Below are 25,103 nucleotides of genomic sequence, written 5' to 3'. Positions count from 1 at the left end.
ATATTGAGAAAATTCTTACTGTAGACAGGAAGACAAATTTGTCGACAGGAGACTATCAATATAACTACTTACATATTTATCAAAAACGAGTCACCACATAATTTGTAACGACTCAAAGAATGTTAACTAATTTTTGTGTTAGCTAAATATCTGGTTCAATATCGGGAGCACATTGAATTAAATATACAACCGTCGATAATCTAAAACTGTTTTTAATATTTGATTTTACTTACGGATAGAGAAAGGCTTAATTTTGCCGACGCGCGTTTCCAAAGCGCGCTTTATTGAAACGTCCAATGTGTCCATGTGACGTACTCATGCAAGTTAATAAAATTATGTAACAATTCTTGTTCATATTCTTAGGATAAAATGGAGCCGATAGACATTGAGCGAAACATCTCTACGGCAACCCTGATGGATATAGAGTGTTACGATGAGTTTGTGTCGACGCCGATAGATGGCAGAAAAGATTTGAGCGTACTGCGGTCCCCTCCGCGCTCTTACACGGCTCCTCCTACGCAGACACTAACGGCCATCTTAGCTCCACCACTCAAGTAAGTATTAATAAATGGAGCCAATAGCGACTCATCTAGACGGCAACACTTATGGACATAGTTTATGTACTCGTATGATGTATACATATATGATGTAGAGATGGGCATGAGGGTACGTATACATCTCATTTTATTCTTCACAGATACAACGACAAAATAACTATGCTCTCCCTCAAACCCACTGGCCGCGGTCCGGAGCTACGCGACATTCTCGCCGCCATCACAACGATAAACTCGCACGACATATTCAACCTAGAACGGCCGGAGACGCTGGGGGATTCCTTCCTGAAGTTCGCTGCAAGTCTGTACTTGTACCACAAGTTCCCGCAACTGAATGAAGGACAGCTAACCAATATAAAAGGACGATTGATTGGTAACAAGTAAGTGCCTTTTTTTAATCTTTGTGTACTGAACTTGCCTCCATTTATTAAGTGCCTGCGTCCAAGTGGACGCAATTTGGCGATTTTTCAGCCCCTCCCTCTCCTCTTGGTGAGATGTCGTAAGATTTTGCTCGACCCCGTCCCCTAATCTCACTTGAAATTTTTCAAAAATCATTTCTTTTTTCAAAAAACAAATTTTAGCGAAGAAACATTTTTTACTCAATTTAACTCAGTTTTCTCACAATATTACACTGTTGCGAAAAAAAACTGGTACGTGATATTTGCCGAGACCTAAAACTAATAATGACTGATCGATTCTAAAACACACTCTTATAAAGTTCATTCATAAATAAGTTTTTGTTAAAAAAAATATTGTAATCCAACTTACATAATGACTTGAGTATACATTACACAATATGTATACTAAATTTCAAGTCTCATATTATGTCATTTTTTTGAAATTTAGTATACAGTACCTGGGCGACCAAGCTTTGCTCGGGCTAAAACTCGATAATAAGCGTTTTCCCAGAAATAAAACCAAAATAGATCGATTTATCATCCCCGAAAACCCCCACATACCAAAGTATTACATGTTATGTATACTTTAAAGGTATTACATGTTATGTATACTAAAATCCAAGTCAATCCGACCGCTGGAAATGGATCAAAATTAACTTGCAAGATTTGAACCAAAAAAAGACCAACAACAACAAACAGGGCAAGAATAAAAGCTAGTAAAAATATACATGATTCGGTGTGTTCTTTCACAGGAACCTATACTACGCGGGGGAGAAGATGCAACTAGGTGGCCGAATGAAGGTGGAACAGTTGGCACCGAGGAAAGACTTCCTCGTGCCCGGCTTCTTCGCTCCCACGATGGTGCAGAATTTCATGGAGACCCATTGCGTGAGTTTTTTTTTATTACTAGTTTACTCTCGAATTATTTGCATTAGTTCATTTGGCAGTACAAAAATAATTAAAAAATATAAATAAATAAATATCATGGGACAATTTACACTAATTGACGTAGTCAGAAACTAACCAAAGCTTGTGCAATGGGTACTAGGCAACCAATTTTATCTTAAAAGGTAAATTATTGGTATGAAAAGAAAGGAACTAAAGTAACTACCGCGAATAATCCTTACTCACCAGGGCCATAATGTAATGGAGTGGGATCAGCGACTCCTGGCAGTAGCAATACAAAGCAAACTTCTTTCTGGCAAATCCAAATTTAAATGCGACAAATGTAAACCTAGGTGATTCACATTCACACGAATATCGAAATGCTTACAAAGAAAAGGACAAAATAACAGAAGAAGACCTCCAGGTCTTCCAACCCATTCCTCGATCATTCATCAATGTTGATGATGAAAATGATAGTGTCGAATCATTAGGCTTTGAATTGATGAGTCAGGTTTTGACTATGGCTCAGATCATTCTCGATGGATTAGATGTAGAGTCACAAAACAGATAGGTTCAGAAATCAATCTACATACAAAGTGCGCTCGAGCTACGCACATATAGACACTGCTCACGGACACGATATCTCGGACAGGTTGAGACCATTGCGAGCGAGCGCGAGTGCCATCCGCTTGAGACACACGTCTGTGAACTTTTTTGTGCAATAATGGAGAATGCGAATTTATTACACTTTGAAATATAATAATCGTGCATTTCACCAATGTCGTGTGACAAATTTGTAATATAACAATGACTAACATTAAAATATTTTAGTTATTATTAATATATATTTCCATTCTTCCCGTTTCATTCTCAACAATAAATCCAACAACTAGATACGAATGCCACTACCACAAGTTTTTTGTGCATAAGCCATAGCTGAAAACCCTAGAGCTACCGCCGAGCGTAGGTATGAAAAGTGAAGTGTATACATGAGATTGACTTCTGAACCTATCTGTTTTGTGTGCTATTAGATGATATATCTCTTTTCATTTATTTCCTACATTTTCGTTTCATTTGTTTTTACAAATGTTCGCGCGCATGGTCTTTAATATATATTTTATTAATTTGCTACTTTTTCATGCTGCTACGACTCGTTGGTTAGACTAGTATTCCGTAAGGAAGCTAATGAAATGGTCAAGTAAAATATTAATGCAGGTACCTATTTGTTGTACAGATAACTAATTTGAAGTAAATGAAATCATTTTATATCAAAAGTAATTTATTTCTTGTTAAATCATAATACTAAATATTCATTACACAACACATGATTCTGAATTAAGTATTTCCCTCAGTCTTGTTCCCTTTAAAATTATCACAAACTCTACTAGGAGATTATGCCTACACTAATGTCAAACACTCATTACCCGTGGTGCCATGTCATCATTACGCTAAGGACAGACGCGTGCGGTGTATTATTATCGATAATATTTTATCGATTCCTAAAATAACGAAAAATGATGTGCACCAGCGCATTTATGTACTTTGTCTATTGCTCCGCGGGCTACAAGTTTTCGACAGTAGCATAGTTGAAATTTTGTTATAAAAAATTCAGTCTGTTTTTATTTTAACAATTATCACCGACAAAGTATTCCTCACAAACCCCACCTTTGGGAACTGGCCACCTTAAACGAGGCAATGAACTATTACAATTAAACTTCCTACACAATGCTTTAAAAAAACCGCAGTAATTACAGTCTTAGCCATTAGGCTTTTGTCTACAGCCGATTGCTCGAGAAAACCTAATAATACCTAACCTACTTTTCATCTTCTGCTATGCACATAATAAATGCATGAAGTACTCGAAATATAAATTACTAAATATAAAATGCCTAAATTGACAGTAATCCAGTACGCAAATGTGATAGAAAATCGCTTGTTTTAAGAGATCTCTTACAAAATGAAACTAGCAACATTGTGAGCGACTGCGAAATATTGGCAGGTGAAATTAAATTTAACTAGAGTTTAACTTATGTTTAAAACCGAGCCCGCAGTAAACCAATGCGTTATTTAGAAATTGTCTCTAGAACCGAAAATGTTTTATTCATCGATAATGCACTCCATGCCCGGCTTTAACCACCGCTTTGTTATTTTTATTAAAAAAATATGTTTTTAAACTTGTAAGCTGCGCAATTTTTCGCCAAATCGCTCATGACTAATATGACTAAATTTTATCATAATTATTTACTTGTTTCCGCGTGAAACAATCTGAATGCGACAGCGGACTCCCATATATCATCAGCGAATACTTCAGGAGTTTGTAGAGCTGCGAAGTGTCCCCCGAAGTCCAGTGTAGTCGACCGTACCAGATTCGGGAACTTGTCCCTTATAATCCAATCGGGTTGGTACACTACTTCGTGCAGGAACTTGATGGCTGCCATTGGCACCTTTGAGGGTATTCTGTGAAAGTTTTTGAACATGGGTTACTACTTAGGAGTTCTTTTGATTCTGTGATGTATTTTTGATTCATCTATAATGTTTTTTCCTACATTGTTTTACACCTATTTTTGCTGCTGATGCCAGTGTGTCCTTTATTGTTCCGTGTTAAGGAACACGGACAGACAAGGGTCTGCATTCTACATCATAAGGGAAATAGTGAAGGGAAAGGGATTTAGCCTGGGCGTTGATGTTGATGAGTACTCTTTGTATTTACTTGTTTTTTTATATGTATCTTTATAGGTCATCTGATCTGATTGTGTAGACATACCTAACTTTCAGGACATGCCTATTTTACTTACGAAGTATAAAATAAAGAGGTGTTTCTAAAGATCAATGATAAATTCTCGTACTTGTGCATAACGACGATTTCCGGCCACTTCAAACTGTAGCCTTCGGCATATATTCTCATGGATGTGACGATGCAGTTATTGACCCATGTAATAGTGATCGTGTCAAGTACGTCATCCAGATCCAAGTTCTCCAAGCCGCCGTGAGGCGTGTCTAGTTGCTCCTTATGACTACACATAGCCATCTTCTCCATTATGTAGGCGGCCAGTCCCGATGGCGAGTCCGTTAATGGTACGCCTAAAAAAAAAGTTACTGTTAGTTTCAGCCTTGTTTATATAAAATAATCTTGCGGTTAAAAATATTGCTACTACGAGCTTTTTTTGCTGACTGTACTTTTTGTTAACTGTTCGTGTTTGTTACACCAAATTTCGAGTCAATTTGATCACTAGAAATGGGTCAAACTTTTATGAAACTGAATAAATGTTTGTAATGAAACAAAAAAAGAATCAAAGTGTGAACTTTTGTTCACATGGGGCAGCTACTGCCTACTTGCATTTAATATATTATTATCTACATCCATATCATAAACTAAATTAAATGTGGCCGATATAGCTTTCAGGGAGGTATTTGGCTACAATTTATTTTTAAATGACTGGTTTAAGGGTCCTCAATTTTTATATTCGGATGAACGCTATTGGCCAATAATCTTATAGGAGGTATTTTCTGGGTATGTAAATACAATCGGCGTCAGCCATCTAGGAAGACATGATGTTAATCTGAAATGTAATACGCGTATACCGAGCGGTAAAAAAGCTGGTCCTCAAATGTATGCACTAATAAGTAATTCTGTACGTAGAGTTGGCCAAATTGTATGCCGCTGAGTGTATTATTTTAAAACTTTGGCTTACCGATGGTATCGGGTTTCGTGGCCTGCATGTGGAAGTATCCGCTCTCCCTGATCATATATAGAAACTGTTTCTTCAAAGGGTACATTCTCTCTGTATATTTCGGTTCCGTGAAAGTAGGGAACAGTGATCCAAGTAAAAATTTAATGTTACTCAACGACATTGCGGATATCGGCATGTTAGAGTGGAAGCTGTAAACAAATGTTTATATTTAGGTAAATTTTATCTTGTTTGTATAGTTTTTTTTTTGTTGCAAACACTTGTGTCAGCACAGGAGATATTATACAAATGATTTGAAATTAAACCGAAATATTCCGGTTACGGGAGATTATTGGGTTAGTTTGAACAGAGACATTTGGAAATGTTTTACCATCAAAGTCACACCTTTGACATTGTACATTTTGAACATCGAGCAATGCACGGATACATTGGTCATTTACAATAAAAAAATCCTGAAACACATTCATGTCAGAGACACATCGCTTTAGTTGGATATTGTCACGACTCAACGCTTTAGAAGTGTTTCTTTTTACGGCTCCCTCTTTGTTTATTGTGGTACTATCTAACTACAGCAACAACAAAGTATTCAGTCACTGACAACCTAACCCAACCACTTAACAATATTCCGAATAAATTCCATACCATATTGTACTACTCTTACCCTAATACTTCTTCCGGAAACATAGTAGCTATGTGGGAAGCACATTGTGAACCCCAGTCGCCAGCTTGAATGTAATATTTGTCGAATCCAAGCCGCTTCATTAGATTTCTCATTACTATACCTATCTTTACTGGATTTAAACCAGGCTTGTTCGTACCCTAGAACAAAAACAAGAAAAGTAACTATTAATTTCATTAGGATAACATAACGTCTATAAGCTAAAATTTAAAAAACTAAAACAAGTAAACAAAAGCAACGAACTAGCTAGTATCTTTTTTTATTTATTCGACTGGATGGCAAACGAGCATGTGGGTCTCCTGATGGTAAGAGATCACCACCGCCCATAAACATCTGCAACACCAGGGGTATTGCAGATGCGTTGCCAACCTAGAGGCCTAATTTGGGATACCTCAAGTGCCAGTAATTGCACTGGCTGTCTTACTTTCCACGCCGAAACACAACAGTGCAAGCACTGCTGCTTCACGGCAGGATTAGCGAGCAAGATGGTGGTAGCAATCCGGGCGGACCTTGCACAAGGTCCTACCACCTGCACAGTTTGGCCCTTAAGGCTGCGTTTCAACCAGAGATGTGCGAGGAATATGTTATCAATGAACGTCATGAACCAATCGCATCATTTACCTCGCCTCGCTCCGCTCAGCTGAGGGGCTACTACGAGATTCGAAAATCGAAGTTCGTATCGTACCGTCCCGCTAACGCTAATTAATATTTTAGTACGAGAGTGAGAGGGATGGTACGATACATACTTCGGTTTTCGAATTTCGTAGTATTTCCACCGGAGCGGTGCTTTGCGAGGATAGCTAAATGAAAGATGACATTTATTTTATTTAAGCGTTTCTACTTATATTGGTTCATGAGAAACACATTCCTCGCGATCCTCGCACATCTCTGGTGGAAATGCAGCCTAAGGCGACTCAGTCTCAATAAAAAAACAGCCAGTACGTGTTGACTCTCACATGTTGTAGTACAAATAGTGTAAAAATATGAACAAGTCTAACGCTTCAAAAATTGTAGGTACTACCTCTGATTCTTATTCTGACGGATTAAGGCCGTGGTATAACATAACTTTGAGTGTTGTCTATACTTACTAAATATTAATAAATACGCAATTAACTCTGACTGTCTGCTTGTTACGAATTTTATATGGAGATTTGACTCTGGGAAGGTATAGGATAGTTTTTATCCCGGAGAATTGCACAACTTTGCAGTTGCAGAATTCTTCGCAGATAAAGTCTCTGGCAACAGCCCTAAATTAAAGCGTTACTGTCAATTGAACTACATTTTAACTTGCTCCTCTGCTGTTCCGTTTTGTGGTAGCGGTGAAGCGAGGTAAGAAGTTTGTAGTTCAATGCTATAAATTTTTCCACTCTTTCCAGTACCTCGTGCAAATTCGTCTTACACATTATACCTATAGATCACATTCGAATATAAAAGCTTGTAACTTTTTTTATCTAATTTAATATTTGAAAAAAAAAAAACTTCTTTTGACTTTGATCATAAAATCCTACCTAATTAGTCTAAGATAGTCTCAATTTAAAAACGTAGATGTTTGTTAGTCATTGCTTCACGAATAGGTGGATTTTTATTACTCCAACAAAAAAAGGAGAAAAAGGATGAAAGTGGAACTAAATATTTCCATATTTTCTTTACCATATTTAAGCATTTCACAACAAAAATGAGTTACTAACATAAAAATTGGACGTTTTAAACTTTCGTGTTTTTCACTCATAGTCTCGTGTGTTTTAGCGTGACAAGTCCCGTTTGTAGTATTTTGACTATAAAAAGTGGAGTCTTCATTTAGTGTAAACTCTTTCATTTAGCGCGGGCAACAGCTAGTATCTTATAAATGTGAAGTCCTCAAACTCACCTCAGAAAAACCGAATCCAGGCAAATCAGCAGCGATGACTTCAAATACGAAAGCATATCCATCTCTAGGCGTTGTTAGCATCGGGATAACTTTGTCAAACTCCTTTGACGAGCTCGGCCATCCGTGCAACATGAGCAGAGGCAAAACCTTCAGATCGTTCACTTCGGGTTTCACTCTTATAAAATGTAGGTCCAACCCCTGTACCCTAGTCTTGTAATGAGGGAACTTGTTTAGAAGTGCCGCCCGCTGTTTGAAGTCGTAGTTTTCAGACCAGTAAGTCAATACTTTTTCTAGGTAAAAAGTATTCATACCGTACTCTGATTGGATGCCTTCTAATGGAGGTGTGAGGGGACGTCTATTCTTGATCCTTTGCTTGAGGTCTGCGATCGTCTGCAAGTTTAAGTTCAGTGACAGTCTGCCGTTCTAATAGGGCCATTGGGATAATCACTAGTCATCATCATCCTAGTCTATATACGTCCCACTGCTGGGCCCAGGCCTCCTCTCAGAATGAGAGGGCTTGGGCCGTATTTCCCACGTGGGTGCGGTGCGGATTGATAACTTCACGCACACACCATTGAAAAGGTTTCCTCACTATGTTTATCTTCGTTCGTTAAGCCAATGTTAAATTTCAAATGTAATTTCGCACATGAATTTCGAAAAACTCAGTGCGAGCCCGGGTATTCCAATTCCATAAGTATTCCAAATTTAAAGTCAATCTGACTACTGGAAGTTCGCCAAATTTAACTTGCAAGATTTTATTACAGACACCACGGGACAGGTGAAACTAAATAAAAGCTTGTAAAAAAAGTGCATCAAATTCAAATTCAAATATTTTTATTTGCATCGGAGAAAATATATACTTCTTCAATGTTCGTTTTTCGCCTGCCGTACAAACAGAATAAGTTTATCTTCTATCTTTACCTTTGAAAACGGTATAATCTCCTAACGTCCAAGTCAAATTTTTGATATATGAACATCAAACTTTATGTCATTTATGATAGAGTTTAAGTTCAAATTACAATAAGTCCTTTATAAAGGACTCTGGGCGTTAGGAGAATAATGGCTGACTAACGGACAGAAAACGCATCACCTACTAAAGCACTGGCACTGTATAATGGAAATGTGTCAGACATAAACATTCAGTAGGTATTATAACTACATGTGCAATAAGAATAGATTTTTACAAATTTTCACAATATGGGGAAGTAGACGGGGGTTGAAGTTGAAGTTGCGTGGATAAGCTATAATTCTTTCGAATAATATTCTTCTTTAGAATTCTTTAGAATATATATATACATAACTGCCAGATCTAACGGTTTACGCGAGCGAAGTAAGGAATAAATCTGAGGGGTTTATTCATATTTCATGTACCGTAGGTTAGGTACTTTGATTGACGAAATTTTTTAACTGCTATAATTTTCTTAAAACTTTTATGGCGTGCCACAGTTATGTGTCATGACCTCATGACTACCGAACAACGGGAAACCGATACCTAGTGTCTTTTTCAGCGTCGACATTTGCGGAATCATCGGTATCGATGATATCGATACTATTATCGATGGAGCTATATCAAAAAAAAGATTGTTATATCGATTTCCTTATCACACTTATCTTCAAATACCTACTTGCACAAAATTACCTACAAAGTTGCAATTTCCAGCACGGGATTTTGAGAATATAACTTTAAAGATTGAAATGCGATATTGTACAGTCAACGTCATAAATAACTGATCATTTTTGTACCTTATCGCTTTCAGTCGTTACACAATTTTGTATGGGTTTTCAAACATGACGTTAAAGTGACAAGATACAAAAGTGATCACTTATTCATGACGTTGACTGTGCCTACATATGCCCGTATGTACCATCATCAGCCAAATAAGAGGTCTATCCATTTTTAAACAAGTTCCTATCAAATTTTGATATTAACTCATTTATTTCATTATTTCTTCTTTTATGCAATCAGTTATTTTTGTAGCTGTGTGTGTAATCATTTACTTCAACTCTTGTAGCACTACCTGCCTATAGGTATACCTACATTAATACACTAAGTTAGATTCATATTCAGAAATCTTCCATGAATTGTTCAAATGTTTGTTTATGTCTGGTACCAATTTATTTACCGAAGATAGATAGGTGCTAATTACAGTTATAAGTACGAAGGCAGTATAATATTCACCTACCGTATCGTTGAAATCAATCTTAAACGTTCTTATGGTAGTATCTTGTTTGGTATCCTTTGGTCCTTTGCCCCACCATTCCTCATAGTCGAATTTTGGCATATCAGGCACTTTGTGGAGATTGTATGTTATTAGTGCACCGTAACCTATTGCTATTAGGGCCACCGCCCACGATATGTATTTAAACATCTGGAAATGCAAAACGTAGTTAGAAAAATATCTTTGTTGTGTACATTACAGGTACGCTAAACTGGCCGTGAATTATAATAGCCAAATGTGTTTATTTCACGCTAAAGAGACGTGAAATTACAGTTTACCTACATGTGCGAAATATAAAAAAACCTGCAAAAATATATGTAATCAAATCTGATTTACTGTCATAGTTCTATAGCAGTCGACTGCTGGACATGGGTCTCCCTTTAAACGCGCGATTTTACCATGTCTTCAGCCCATCTCATCCAGCTTTCCGCAGCTACCTTTAGCAAATCTTCACTCAACCCAGCTGGAGGACGTGCTGACTAAGCTTGCCGATTAAAATTAGTAACTAGTTTGTGTTCAAGATGAGAAACTAGTCCAATTTTCTGCTACCCCCTGAATAATTAAAATAACAAAATTTGGCTACCCCCTGAATTATTAAAATAACAAAATTTGTGCTATCTTTTACCATAAACATGTAATTTTTATATAAAATTTAATTTAAATTATTATTTTAAGATCTTGAATAGTTATTTTTTACTAATCATAAATTGATATCACGTATTTGTAAGCACTCTAAAAATGGCACGAAACTAACCTTTACCACCGGTTATTTACATAAAACAGTATGCACTAATTATCAAATATTTTTTTACGAGATACACTCCGCGACAATATTAGCGTCCTTCCTTGGCTCTCAACACGTGCGCGCGCGAACCCGGCGCTCGCCAAAATCAAACTCCGCGAGTTCGTCGTAACACTTTATTTGGCCTCGACCTTAACTTGTAATCTACCGACTTACTACTAGTTTATTAAAACGCCTACTTAAGATTCGATTTGAAGGTCAGTTTGTACAATTTTATTACTGTCGTAAGTAGACTGAGATTAACTGTACTACAGCTTCATGGGATAGTATTTGTATCTTCGTATGTACTCACGTTGCTTCCGTGAGTCCTTCTGGTTAAATCTATGTTATTTTTTTATACTTTTACAAGTTTGTATGTTTACGAGTATTATGATCTATACTACAACTTTACTATCTATCCTCTACTATACTACACGATTACTTGTTTAATATACATTTTTTTTACTTGCTGGACATTGGGCAATAGCCTCCCTTTTTCTCTTACTATAATTATTAGATAAATATAATAAAGAAGTAAACTTTGTTTATTTGGTGAGCCGATTAAAAAAAACTAATTGAAAGCTATAAGTAACTAGAAGTTTGAAAGTTTGCACAAGTCTTACTTTTAATTTGTAGGCGAGCAGAGTACCCACTAAGAATGGGTTCTCCGAAATTCCCATAGGATAGGAAATAATCTACACAGGCGATACCGCGGTCGTAAGCTAGTATAAAATAGTTTAAAAATTGATCCCACGACGCTCGTTATTTTTTCTTTGTAGGTAATAAGAATCTTAGTAAATCTTTTGCTGTGAAATAAGTATGTGGAGTTGTGTTACTTGGCAAAATGTCTTTGCTCAATATTATGTTGTTATTACGGATTTCGTCAATGAATGCTTTGATATTATTATGATAACAGGATACTGCCCTCAAAAGTCGACATATTTGAAATCAATGTAGCGAATTGTTTGTTGTAAATAATTCCACACAAAGGAATATTATACAAAAATTGCTCCTCTTGACCTATTAGATGTATTTTATGTATTTTGCATTGCTTTTTGTTTTTTCTTTAACTCGAAACGTTCTTGTTAGCATAGAGGTTTAAAAATAAATTGTGCAAATATTTTTTCGATCACTTCTTGTTATCAGATTGAGATGAAATTTGGCATACTTGTGTAAATCCGATAATAATTAAATAATCTGGTAGTGAAATTCTAATGGCCCGGCCAGGACACAACTGTTAATGGCATCGACTTGAAACTTGTACGGATATCTACGGATATGTAGGTTGGAAGACAATGCAAGTTAGCAAAAAAAAAGTTTGTGTTAAAAAGATTTTTATCAACAGAAACCTATTTTTACAATAACTAAGTACCTTCTAAGTACTTTATACATCATCGAACTTGTTTTCGCAGCGCATTCATAATCTTTTGTCCGGGCACGGCTACCCACAATGTTCAAAAAATGAAAATGTGACTAATTATGCATGCATACATACAGTTATTCGAGTCTTTTATGTGTCCACAAAAGTGTTGAATGACGATTGTTGTAATTGGAATGGATGTTATTTTGGTCACCTTACATGTTAAAAAGTAGCAAGGTATCGGCGGAGAGGAAGTGTTTATTTTAGTACTAAAAAAGAGGAAGCTTTTAAGTATGTACCTGCTGGGCAAAGTCATCCTCCCTTATCTAGTTTTCTCAGTTGTTCTTAGACATCGGTTATACGCTCATTCTGGTATCAGTTCAGTCCATTATCCTAGTTAGAATGTGTGATCTCCGTCGTTCAAATTTCTTTTATGTAAGAGGGTAGACTAGTTGGTCGCCGAACATAATTGATAGCTGCTATTCAAAAGATATATGTTATGGGAGTTGGCTACACTTCTGCAAGCCGAATGGAGAACACTTACACCTGTATTACAGAAGTTTCAGTTTTTAATGATTTACGGTATTATCAATGCGAAAGTAGCTCTGTATGTCAGTCTGCCTGCTACCTCTTCACGCTTAAACCGTTGATGGATTGAGATGAAGTTAAAATCTTTCTGCGATATTCTTATTTTAAAATAAATAAGTTTCAATGCTTTATTTGCGAAAAAATAAATATAATTTGACCATGTAAAAAACCCTAGCTATAAAGTTGGATCTGCCCTTGTGGCTAGTCACTGTCGTAGAAGTGACACTTCAGTTTAGGTAACGAAAAAAGTGTCCAATTATTGGCATAATCAAATAATTAACACGATTGCAAGCCATCGGGCTTACTCCTTGCACCATAACAATTTTAGGTAAACATTACCTTTGCCATGGTAGGTAATTGTGAAATCGTTTTATTGATATCATTTACACGCGCTTAATGTTATAAGAGGTCATCATATTGATAAGATTAAAGTCGAAACTGATAAAGAAAGAGTCATGTAGGTATTATTAAACTTTGAAATTTGTGGTAGGTAGGTAAGAAAGGTGGATCAAAACTAAAATGTTTATTTTTTAGTAAGGCTACAAATGGCTTCATTTACATATCTTTTTGAGCATTTCTATTTAACATTGTATTCTAATCAGTTATTAATTTTTATGTACCCGTTTTCTGATAAGCCATTATATAAACTACCAAAAATTTACTAAAAATAAGTAGGAACATATTTTATCTTTGTAGAAATTAAGTTGATGTGTTTGTTTATTTGTTAACTTACTTACTACTACTTACCTACTATTACTTTTGTTACTGTGCTTCGTTTATTTTCTACAAAGAAAGTAAGCGATCTTGACGCGTCTTTTTATTTAAAAATGCAAATGGAAGATAAATCATAGCAAATATGAAACAATTATATAGCTAGAGCACACATTCTTTTGGTTTCATAAGTAATACAATTTAAAAAAAGCGTTTTTCAATAAAAATACTCTTCAAGATTGTTTACATTTTATGTAATGCTAAAATGAACAGAGTACAGTGATCATAAGTACCTATAGACTTGAAATTTAGTGTGGACATGTAAGCGTTCTCATTTTGAGAGGAGGCCTGTGCCCAGCAGTGGGACGTATATAGGCGGTGATGATGATGATGTAAGTAGGCACTGTCAAAAAAGCTTGTTTTTTTCGAATACTAATATTATATTAAGGGGAATGATATACGATACTGTTTAAATGTTGATTGATTGACTTGTGTCTTCCAGTTCAATAAACCTTAATGGGGCAGGCCAGCAGGAAACTGTATCGGGACCGACGAGCTTGTATGTCGCGGTTATTTTTATGAACAATCAGAGTTAACCTTAAAAATAAATGTCTCTTAATTATTTTTTATTTTATACTCCAAACCAAAATAATGCCGAGCTTATGATCCGAATGTAGAATTTTATTGCTACCAGTGTCCCAGAAAGTAGCAGAGTATAAATTTTTTGTATTTGTCTCTTCGGCTATGTTTGAAAGTAGTTGTTAAACTCAATAAATTGTTGTGTATGTTGATCGATACTTAGGTATTGTTAGATACGTCTCGAACGCTAAAGTGTTTATAGTTTATCATATCCATACTAATAGGTACTATAAATGCGAAAGTAAATCTGGCTGTCTGTCTGTTTTTTACCTCTTCATGCTTAAACTACTGAACCTCTTGAAGAATTTTATGATTTAAATTCGGGTTTTGTTCCGCGTACCTTGATTTTAGAGAAGCTCGATAATTATTTCGGCACACCGCGATAGTCTAAAAACATGGTGTATTTTGAAGAAATTTGGTATGGAAATAATCTAAAGCCCTGGTAAGGACTAACATCTAATCTTATACCTTTAAACGAGAAATTCTTGTATATTTATATATTTCGGGGATCTCGAAAACAGCTCTAACGATGAAATTTTGGTAAATAGGGGTTTTCGGGGACGAACAATCGATCTAGCTTTGAGACTTACATAGATATATAGGACTTGTACTGTACTACTAACCCTTGGTCTATAAGAATGGCTGTATCTACTAACAAAACTGACAAAATGGTTTGTTCACTTTGTTAAAAGAGCGAAGCGAGTTTTTCGTGTTTAGTAGATGTATGAAATCTGCCCATACCTGCGATGCAATTCAATGGTATACATACATATGTTTGAAATTTTCACTCCGCGCTAGGCCCGCTATGGTGGCCTAGTGGTTTGATCTATGCTTTCCCAAGCAAAGGATCGTGGGTTCAAACCCGGGCTCGTAAATCTGAGTTTTGGTGCGAAATCACATTCGAAATTCAATGGTGTGTGTGAAATCCCCAATCTGCACAGGGCCCACCTGGGAACTACGGTCCAAGCCCTCTCGTTCTGAGAGGAGGCCTTTACTCATCATTCCATCACTGTGTCGTTGTCTAGGCCGAGATGATGATGAAAATTCTAATAGATACTTAGAATAACTTGTTAACTTTTGTTTCAGCTAAGGCCAACCTTCCTGATCGGTATGCAGTTTCCTCTGGAAGAGACTCTGAGTGGCGAGTTGTCCGAAGAAAGCATGGCGATGGTTGTCCAGCGGTACACCGAAGAAATCGTCGCCGAGAAGGAGCCGCCAGGCGGCGCTCAGTTAGATCTGCAGTGCTACGTGCGAGCGCAAGTTGTTTCTGACAAGGTAAGTAACATATCCAAATTAATTAGCTCGTTGAAGTGGCAATAGGTAGGCTATGGTACGAGTACCTACAGAGAACTAATGGCCGTTAGGCCCGAAAACAAGATGGACAGATGACCTTGTTAAAGCCAAGAATCCAAGCCAAAGAAGCCAAGAAAGATTATGGTGGATGCAGACCGCTTCCAAGTGTAGTAACTGGAGGGTCTGGAGTTCTTTGGGGGAGGCATATGCCCATCAATGGACGTCCTACGCCTGATATGATGGCGATCAAGTTATTATGAAAAAAATAGTTTTTCTGACTACTTTTTGTTGATTGTACTTGCTTGTCATCCAAACTACACAATATCTTTCATGTATCTGTAGTCGAGGTATGCTCGACTTGTTTCAGACCAATACGTGGTCCTTTCTCAAGGTGTGCTCAAACACCTACTCACCTCGACTTTTGCAGTAAACCTACGCTTATCCCTGGCTATATTAACATGATTGAGGACAATGTTTTTATTTTAATATTTTTTTGCAGAGCGTAGCGGATTGCGTCGAAGCACTTATTGGTACATACTTGCTGCATGGCGGTGTTTTGGGCGCTGTCAAAGTTCTGGAGTGGCTGCAAGTGATCCCGGCAAAGGTCTACATACATTTAATTAATTATTAGCTGAAGCTATTAAAAAAAAGTTGGCATGATTTTTTTAATAGATATCAATGATTTTAATACTTACTTTTTACTTTTAAGCTTACTTTGGGACTAGGTCAATTGGTGTGAATTATCCCGTGATATTTATTTTATTTATTTATTTATTTAATACTGATCAAGCCAATCGCAAGCAAGACAACGTCAAATTGACGTCATGATACTAACGCCATCTAGTGATATTACACCTGTCAGAAAACCCTCAACAACAAATAATACACACAACAATAAATAATAAAAATGGTGCATATATTTTTACACCTCACTTTACGGAACCTTCGGTGCGCGAGTCCGACTCAAACTTGGTTGGTTTTTTAATAATAATTAGGCCCAATTGTGTAAACACGCATATTCGTGCGTAGATGAATAATACATAACTAATGACTTTTTGTTCACAGTTGTTTTCTATCAAAAATTAATTATCATATTTCGCAATATTTTTCATAACCAGTTTTTTTAGGGTTCCATACACGAAATTTCCCAAACGGCACACTATTGTTGTTACTCACTTCTCTCTGTTCGTCGTATGTCACATAGGTTTTACAGTTACAGACTGCCAAACTGTTGAAGCATCAAATTTTCACCAAACATATCTTGTTGACTATATACTGTCAAAAAATCTATTTTTTTTTTAAGGGGAGCTCCCATACAACTAAAAGGGCGCGAATATAATTTTGACTAGCCTCATCGGGTTTCGTTATCGATGTTGAAAACTCGATTCTACATGTACCTAAATCGGTAGATTAATACTTTATTTTTTAATGTATTCAAAATATTGGAAAACAGGGGATTATGAATGCACCAAAGCCCGTTATTATTACAAAATATTGTTCTTTGCTGTAATGCTATAATAGAAGAAGTAATAGTAGATTATACAACAAGAGCATAAAACGAGCTATTTTAACCGAGATGTTCATATAGCCACCCGAACCACCCGAGATAGACACGTCGAGGGAAACATGGGTTTAATGCTCGAGTTTTATACTGTTTTTCACTTCGATTGCGAGGAGATGAAATAACAACAGAGGAAACATTGTTCAATTACTACGTACCTTTTATTTTTCTTGCATTGGTAATATAATTAAGAATATACATTTTTTTAATTTATTTTGATGTATTTGATTGATTTTTAGTTTTATACAAATTAAAACTTATTAAAAAATATATAAAAACTTTTTTGTTTGTGGCTGTTAACACCTGATTGCCGGTCTTAGACAGTGCATAAATAGTTATTTGTGTCGCAAGGGAGCAAAGTGGTGTATTTACGGCGAGGGCGTACATCGAATCCAGAATGTAGCGAAGGATTCTAAATTAGAGTCCTGCCTGAGTGTAATGAGGGATTCAAGTGTTAACGCCCAAGATGAAAATAATTTTGCTCCCGAGTGGCTCATACAACTTTTCACACCAAGCTTGAAAAAGAAACTTGAAAAAAAAGTTCCAAATATAATTAAAGAGCAACTAGCATAGAAAATGGCGTGGCTTTGCACTTATCAACTTCAAAAAATTTCATTTACAATAAAACACTTAAAAAAGCCTTGAACAAAAAAGTTGCACTTTGCTCCCTCTCGTCAGGGAAGAAAAGTTACTTTTCTAAAGGAGAGGTGTCAAAAGGTCATTTTATGTCGCCTAGATCAAGCATAAAGACGAACTTTACGAGCATGAGAAGTAAAAAACAATTTATGTAACTACGTGGCGCAAATGATGAACATCAATTTATCAAGTATGATATCATCTATGTATCTCACGCTATACTTAATGGTTTTTGTGTTTCTTTATCTAAGCGATGGTCTTTCCAGGACAACTTCGCGTCGTTCTTGACGAAGCGAGTGCCAACAGTGCTGACCGAGGGGCTCTGCACTGCTAAAGAAATAAACTTCCTACTGAACAGTAGCCAGCCAGACATAGAGAAGATAATAAACTACAAGTTTAAAGACGCTTCCTTTTTGTTAGAGGTAAATACGAGTACAGATGTAATTTGTCGGAAAAGTTCGTATTTATGTTGCTTTCTCAACTAGCTTACTGAAGTTTACTAAAGCTAATTGAGCAGCTAGATACGAGGGAAAACACCTTATTCCCGGCTCATAACTATCTTACTTAACAAGCACTGGGAGGGCCAAATATCTCCTATTTAAAACACCCACTTCTTATTACGGTATTGAGACGAATCTTGGCAATTATGCGTTCTTAGGACAATATAATAATATGGTACAATCGAGCTGATCTGATGATGGAGCCGGGAGCTAGGCACTGGAAGAACAAGGCAGAACAACGAAACCTAGCCGTGTTTAGATTGGTTAGAATCGTTTTGGAGAGTACCTTGATCAAGAATGGTATCCATAATGATGTTGCAATCAGGCAGTTTGGTTTACCATTTAAACGTGTTTTTTAGTGTTTTAAACTATTATAACTATTTAAATACAATTGCAGGCGTTGTCTCACCCATCGTACATCCGCAACCGCGTGACCCGATCGTACGAACGGCTAGAGTTCCTCGGCGACGCCATCTTGGATTTCCTGATTACGTCACACATATTCGAGTACTGCGACAATCTGAAGCCGGGCGATCTGACCGATCTGCGCTCGGCGTTGGTCAACAATGTGACCTTCGCTTCCTATGTAGTGAAGCTGGGTCTGCATAAGTAAGTTAACAAGTTCTTATTCTTACCAGTGGCGGACTATCAGTGGGGCGGAAGGGGCAGTCCGCCCCGGGGCTCCAGTCCCGGGGGGCCTCCAAATGTCGGCAAGTTCTCGTGATAAAGCCATGATTCCTGAACAACGCTAAAAATATCCTTAGTACATCAACTTCTAGTATTGGAGGGCCCCAAAAAATATCAACAGCATAATTATAATGTATAATTACGGATTTTTGACAATGACCACCACGCCCATGTTTTTCATTCACATTGGAAACGCTGTCAAGTAAACGTCAAACTAAGCTTGGTTGGCAAACGTGGTATAGAATAGCCAGTGGCTTGCTGAAATATATTAAACGATTTTTTTGCAATATTATTTTGTTCCATTATATTACACAATAGGATACACAATCATGAGGAAGGCCTATGACGTAAAATGACGTATTCTTGCACACAAGATGATGTTTTTATGTAAACTTCCGTGTGACATGTAGTATAGCATTAATGAAGTAACAAAATAACCGTAAATAAATCAATGGAATTCAGTAAATAAAATAAATTTCATATAGTTTAATAAAGAGGTTGATAAATGATAAGTGATCATTGTTTATGAAAATCAAAAATACTATTTGAAATCATCCTATAAGTAGTTTGACGTCATCGGCACTTTTTGTCCGACCCCTGCCTATGACCAACAATGCGTTGTGTAACACAACGTACACAAGCAATTTACATAATACCTTCTTGGTGGATTTTAAATCCAAAATAAACTGATAAACTAAACAATGTTTTATTATTGACATGTCATGTATGCTTCTTGAGTGATGTTGGGTGGACATAATTCAAGTTTTTTTTTGACACAAACTCACTCGAGTTGTAACCTCGGGGGTTCCATACACATTGACCTCCCGCCAGGCATCGAACAAGATTGGGAGGTTTGGGAAACTATGTCTATATTGGCTCGCATAATTGTTGAAAGTGTAATGTTTGTCATGTCATAATGTATTGTAAAACACTTTATTGTAGATGACGGCGGCCGATCGTAAAATCCGCCAGATCACGAAATTCCTAGGCATATCGTGAAATGGCGCCATTTCATGAATTGGCTAAGGGACATCCATCGTTCAAAACTCACCGTTTAACGATTTGCCTTGGGACGTTTAAGCAGATAATGAAAAGTTATATATATGCCTAGAAGTTGGTGATCTGGCGGATTTTACGATCGGCCGCCGACATAGATAACAGGATGATAAGAACCAGAACTCAGTTTGTCAGATTTTTTTTTTCTCTGAATTCATTAATTGTTCAGCATTGTTTTAAAACAAACCTAACCGTTATAGAGTTAGTAGTAATACAGGATGACCATCTATAACAATGTCTGAGAAATTATCGGTTTTGACGGTAAAAATACGAGCAAAAGTTCTGCCAAGTTACATTCTGACTTTCAAAAACTATGCGACTACGTACGCACCAAGATCAAGATTATAGATCGGAGGTTTAAATAGCCAAGTGTTCGTTTTGAAAAACCGTCGATTACGTTCGAGGGGTTAAACGCGCTTTTTTATTGCAGATTCCTCTGCTCCCAACTGAACCCTACTTTGGATAAGGCAATAATGATGTTCGTCGAGCACCAGGAGCAGAGGGACCACGAAATAATCGAGGACGTGCTTTACCTGATCGATGAAGAAGACTGCCAGATTGCGGACTACGTTGAAGTTCCCAAGGTATGTGCTTACACACACGCGCGCTCGCACACACAAACACATGCACCGACTCCTAGCGCCATCTAGTGAGCAAGTATATAAACTCAGAATATTACATCGCGCGAGTTTCTCAACTCGAACACAATACAACTTCCAACGCCCTTCCTTCGGACTTTAGTCCCCAGGCATACAGGCGCAGACACATGCAAGTCGCTCGAGGCTCGTTTCCAGCGTCAAGTCTGGTCACGTGACTTATAGTAAAGCTGAAAATATCGCTGCAAACGACCAACGAGCGACTGCATGTGGCCGCACCTTAACATCTACCAGGAGAGAGATCTCTATTGTACCTGTAGCGCGACCACGCTTACACACACATACACACACGCATGCACGCCAACGCACGCACACAATCGTGCCCATCCACACGCACGCATGCTGCAGCAGCCATGCACACGTACTGATTCAAGGGCCATCCATAACTTTTTACTCCAGTTAAGTAGTGGGGATAAGGGTCTGGCGATTTGTGACGTATGAATAAAAAAATTACGTCTTGCGTTCGACGCACATCAATTTGCATCAAATAATCTAATTACCAAACATACGCTTGCCAGCGTTTAACGCAAAAAAACAACCGAGCGCTTTACTCTTGTACTCGTAGGTTGATCCCGTTCACGTCTCCATAATCATTCTGTATAACCTAACCTCTAATATATCAAATTTAAAAACCATAAACACTTATACTCCAGGTGCTAAGTGACATATTCGAGTCGCTCATCGGAGCGATATTCCTGGACAGCGGCGGCGACCTGGCTAGAGTGTGGGCCGTAGTGTACCGCGTGATGCATCGCGAGATCGAGACGTTCTCGGCTCGGATCCCCCAGCAGCCAGTCAGGGTCCTGTATGAGAGGATCCACGCGTGCCCGTCGTTTGGGTAAGTCTTTAACGACCTCTAAATAACCTGCCAACCTTTTTTTTTTTGAGGTTACGTCGCCTTAACGGCCAAAGGCCTTGCTTTTTCTAGTTTTTAATTTTATTGAATAGGTTTATATTATTTTATGCTTTATATTAGGCATTATAGCCTCGTGGCTGGGGCCTGGCGTATTATAGTTCGTGTGTTAGTTTGTATGCACTTAAGTATTTAAGTTGTGCTTTCAAAATTTACAAACCATTTCTTGATAACTTCCTAGTATCTGATATGGTTTATTCAGTGCATTGTCTGTCTGTCAGTCAGTCAAGCTAACTAAATTTAAATTTATTCTAACTGGATGTGCATGAAATAAAACTTGGTACATATGACATAATGAAATTTTTTAATCTTAACTTGATTGACATTCGGTTGAAATTGTGAAAATAGAAAATTGACGTGGAGTCTCAGTAGCATAAGGAAGGGGGCGTGCAGTCGGGGAAAATCCGTTCGAAACAGAGTAGTACATAGGTTAGGCGGACTTATCTTTCTGAGCTGAGGCCTACCATATAAAAATTTAAAAATAATGTCAAAGCAATTTGAATCTAATTGTTTTGGGAATAAATTGCCGTGGTGTAAAACAATCAGAAACAAAGGAAACTTTACTTTGTAACATTGTCATAGGTCCGTAATTCGCTTTAAATTATTGTTTAGGTACATTCTATTGCACATTTGGGCGGCAAGAAGTTATCCCTGAAAGGATCTCTGCCAGTCAACCTTAACGTCAAATTTAATCCATGTGATCGAATGCAATTTGCATTTTGTATCACGTTATCCTGTTTATTTTACAGAAACGCTGAAGTCGTGGACTGTGGTACACCCCGAGTGATGGTACCAGTGAAGTTCACCAAACTCGGCCACTGCCACACCGCGCACGGCTTCGGCGGCAACAAGTTCCAAGCGAAACGCGCCGCTGCCAAAGTGGCACTCAAAATACTGGACTCATAGGCGTGACAAAGTATCGCGACCAATTTCTGTATTAAAAACTTTACGCCTAACATTTGCATTAGTGCAAAGAGCGCATTGCGTTTCGACTGAAAAATGAAAGTTCTCTTTTAAATAGGTATATATTGTTTTATAGAGATGACGAGTTAGGGTATTTTTTTATTGAGCGATGTACAATTATGTACTATAGATGTGTATGTATGCATGTGTAGTTATTGGTGTTATCATAGATATTGAACGGTGAGATTAGACGTGAAGTTTTGATAGTTAATAGTTAGGTTAAAAACTTGTTCTTCCTCCACAATGAATTAGTTATCTTATGAATATATATTTAATTTTAGAGCCATATATTAATTTATTATTGTTTAATTCTGTAGTCGGATTATTATGTTTAAACTGAAGGGATTTTGTTCTTATTATTATGACTTCGACTTCTTCATTAGTAATTTTAATTATCTTTTGAAATTACAAAAAAAAATCACAATTATTATTTACAATTTTAATAAACTGTAATGACATTTATTTTTTACAGTGGCAAATGATGTCAATATCCCTCAAGTTTGAAATAATTTCAGTTTAATTTCAAACTGTTTCGTAGTCGGACTTTCAGGGTTATATATAATGCAATATTATACTTAAAAAAATATTTTATTATTATTTTATTATGCATAATATGATTTCTTCTATATTTTAAATGGTGTAATTTTTAATGTTTTAAGTTATTGGTGGTTATCTGCATTAGATATTTTAGTTACGGGATGTAAACCGTGATTACATTTAATAAGTTCTTGAGAACTAATATTTCTAGTGTTATTTTTTCTCTAAGAAAATTTTGACAACTGAATTTTAAATTTTAATATTGTTTAAGATACTATACGTAGTTATTTGCGTCCTTGTGTGTAATTTTAGAATGTTAAACATAAAAGTAAAGTTCAATGTGGAACTAAGTCTGTTTTCTTCTTGATCGATTTTAATTTTTATACGTTATCGACATACTTTTGTATTGGATATAAGGAAACCATTTTCGATATAGGAATAATATATGAATTGCCAAATAAAATGTAAGATAGCGAACATTCAAACGAAAGCCGTCGGTATGGCCGTAACACAGATAATTTATATAAGGTTTAGCAAATTTTCTTTAAATTCTATTTTATATCAATATTCTTCTTTTCTTTTTTTCCTTAGTAATCTTCTTTGTTATAATTGTTCTTGCTTATAATTTCGTTTCTTGTCTAAGTGTAATTAGACGGAGATACCTAAAATGCATTATTTTCTGTGTGGTGAAATATTAATGCGACATAAAAAAATGTTTTAATCTGAATTTGTAATGTTTTAGGCCAACGATTAGGAAGACTTATGTCAATTTTAATTGTTATCGTATAAGGCTATTTAATGAATGAATGACGGCTTAAAGACAGGCGAAATATCGCTAGATAGCTTTAGTATCGTGAGGTTTTTTTGAAGTTACGGTCTTGCTTGCAATTGGCTAATAAAAAGTAATAACTAAATGACCGTAACGTCAAAAAAACCTCGTAATACTAACGCCATCTAGCGATATTTCGCCCATCTTTTGGCCGTTATTGATGCTGTACGTGGAATGGTAAAAAGACTGATTTGTGGTTTGTTTATTTGATTGGCGATGGAAGTCTGTCAGTGGGATATACTTGGTACATCTAGACTATCATAAAATTTATGATAGTCGAGAAGTACGAAAATATTCTTGTCAAAAGCATTTTATATCACTTCCAGCGTATTTCTCTAAACGATCGAAAATTATTGTGAAGTGAAATATTGCCGGTTCGCACCACCAACTGTATAACGCGCGTGGCTGTGACATGGCATAAGTCAGTAGATATACAAAATATTTGTAATGCATTGATGAGATCACTATTTTGAGTATTTTGTAATTGTCGGACATCAGAAGAGGGCAAAGTTGACACATCAAAAATATAAAATAAATAAATAATGCAGTAATTAAAATAAATGTTACAATAAATATATTTATTCTAAAATAATATGGTCTTTATTAATTGCTCCTTTCAATAGGGAATATCACTGCAATTTTCTGCCCTCAGAGTGCAGCACTAGCGTAACTGTAAACAAGTTTTTGGAAATCTTAAATGTCTGTAGGATGCCTTAATATCATATTATTTTAATTAAATTTTTGGAAATATAGCTGTATCGTTACTATCAATGTAAATATATATTTTTTTACTATTAAATATGTCATCATTTCTATAGGTACAGTTAAAAGCATAAATTTATATACGTTACCAAGACGTCAAACTATCTATACACCTTTATGCCATACATATTTTGACGCTATGGATGTATATATATTTTTGCATTATTATATTATACCTCTGAGGACTGTACTAATACTCTTTGATCATGTCATGATCCGTCATGGCGACAAAATGTAAAGAGAACTGACGTTGTCATAGCGGTTTGTGCTAGTGTCGCCCCCTGCGCAGTTTTGCGTTGTCGAAAACGTTCTGTGAGAGTAAATATTTCGCATAGATTGG

General features: G+C 36.5%; 2 protein-coding genes across 2 annotated transcripts in view; one reads left to right on the top strand and one right to left on the bottom strand.

Annotated features, from left to right (window-relative positions):
- The window catches only part of Dcr-2 (Endoribonuclease Dcr-2), a 55,261-nt gene extending 30,668 nt beyond the window's left edge, over positions 1-24,593 (top strand). The window contains exons 24-33 of the mRNA XM_074099409.1: positions 364-554; positions 698-934; positions 1,705-1,840; positions 15,457-15,645; positions 16,163-16,267; positions 18,127-18,282; positions 18,758-18,969; positions 20,534-20,687; positions 21,413-21,597; positions 22,422-24,593. Coding sequence (XP_073955510.1) covers positions 364-554; positions 698-934; positions 1,705-1,840; positions 15,457-15,645; positions 16,163-16,267; positions 18,127-18,282; positions 18,758-18,969; positions 20,534-20,687; positions 21,413-21,597; positions 22,422-22,578 — 1,722 coding nt within the window. The 3' untranslated portion in view covers positions 22,579-24,593. The remainder of the gene's footprint in view (positions 1-363; positions 555-697; positions 935-1,704; positions 1,841-15,456; positions 15,646-16,162; positions 16,268-18,126; positions 18,283-18,757; positions 18,970-20,533; positions 20,688-21,412; positions 21,598-22,421) is intronic.
- On the bottom strand, positions 3,099-11,218 carry LOC141436425 (juvenile hormone epoxide hydrolase-like). The gene is made up of 7 exons (XM_074099410.1): positions 11,046-11,218; positions 10,256-10,441; positions 8,073-8,462; positions 6,188-6,345; positions 5,530-5,717; positions 4,684-4,918; positions 3,099-4,294 (listed from the first exon to the last, which is right to left on the bottom strand). The coding sequence occupies exons 2-7, from the start codon at positions 10,439-10,441 to the stop codon at positions 4,075-4,077; spliced, it is 1,377 nt and encodes a 458-aa protein (XP_073955511.1). The 5' UTR covers positions 11,046-11,218; the 3' UTR covers positions 3,099-4,074.
- Positions 24,594-25,103: the final 510 nt, after the last annotated feature.

Source organism: Choristoneura fumiferana, chromosome 16, assembly GCF_025370935.1.
Source record: "Choristoneura fumiferana chromosome 16, NRCan_CFum_1, whole genome shotgun sequence".
NCBI classification, from domain to species: Eukaryota; Metazoa; Arthropoda; class Insecta; order Lepidoptera; family Tortricidae; genus Choristoneura; species Choristoneura fumiferana.
This window is presented reverse-complemented; position numbering and strand designations above follow the sequence as displayed.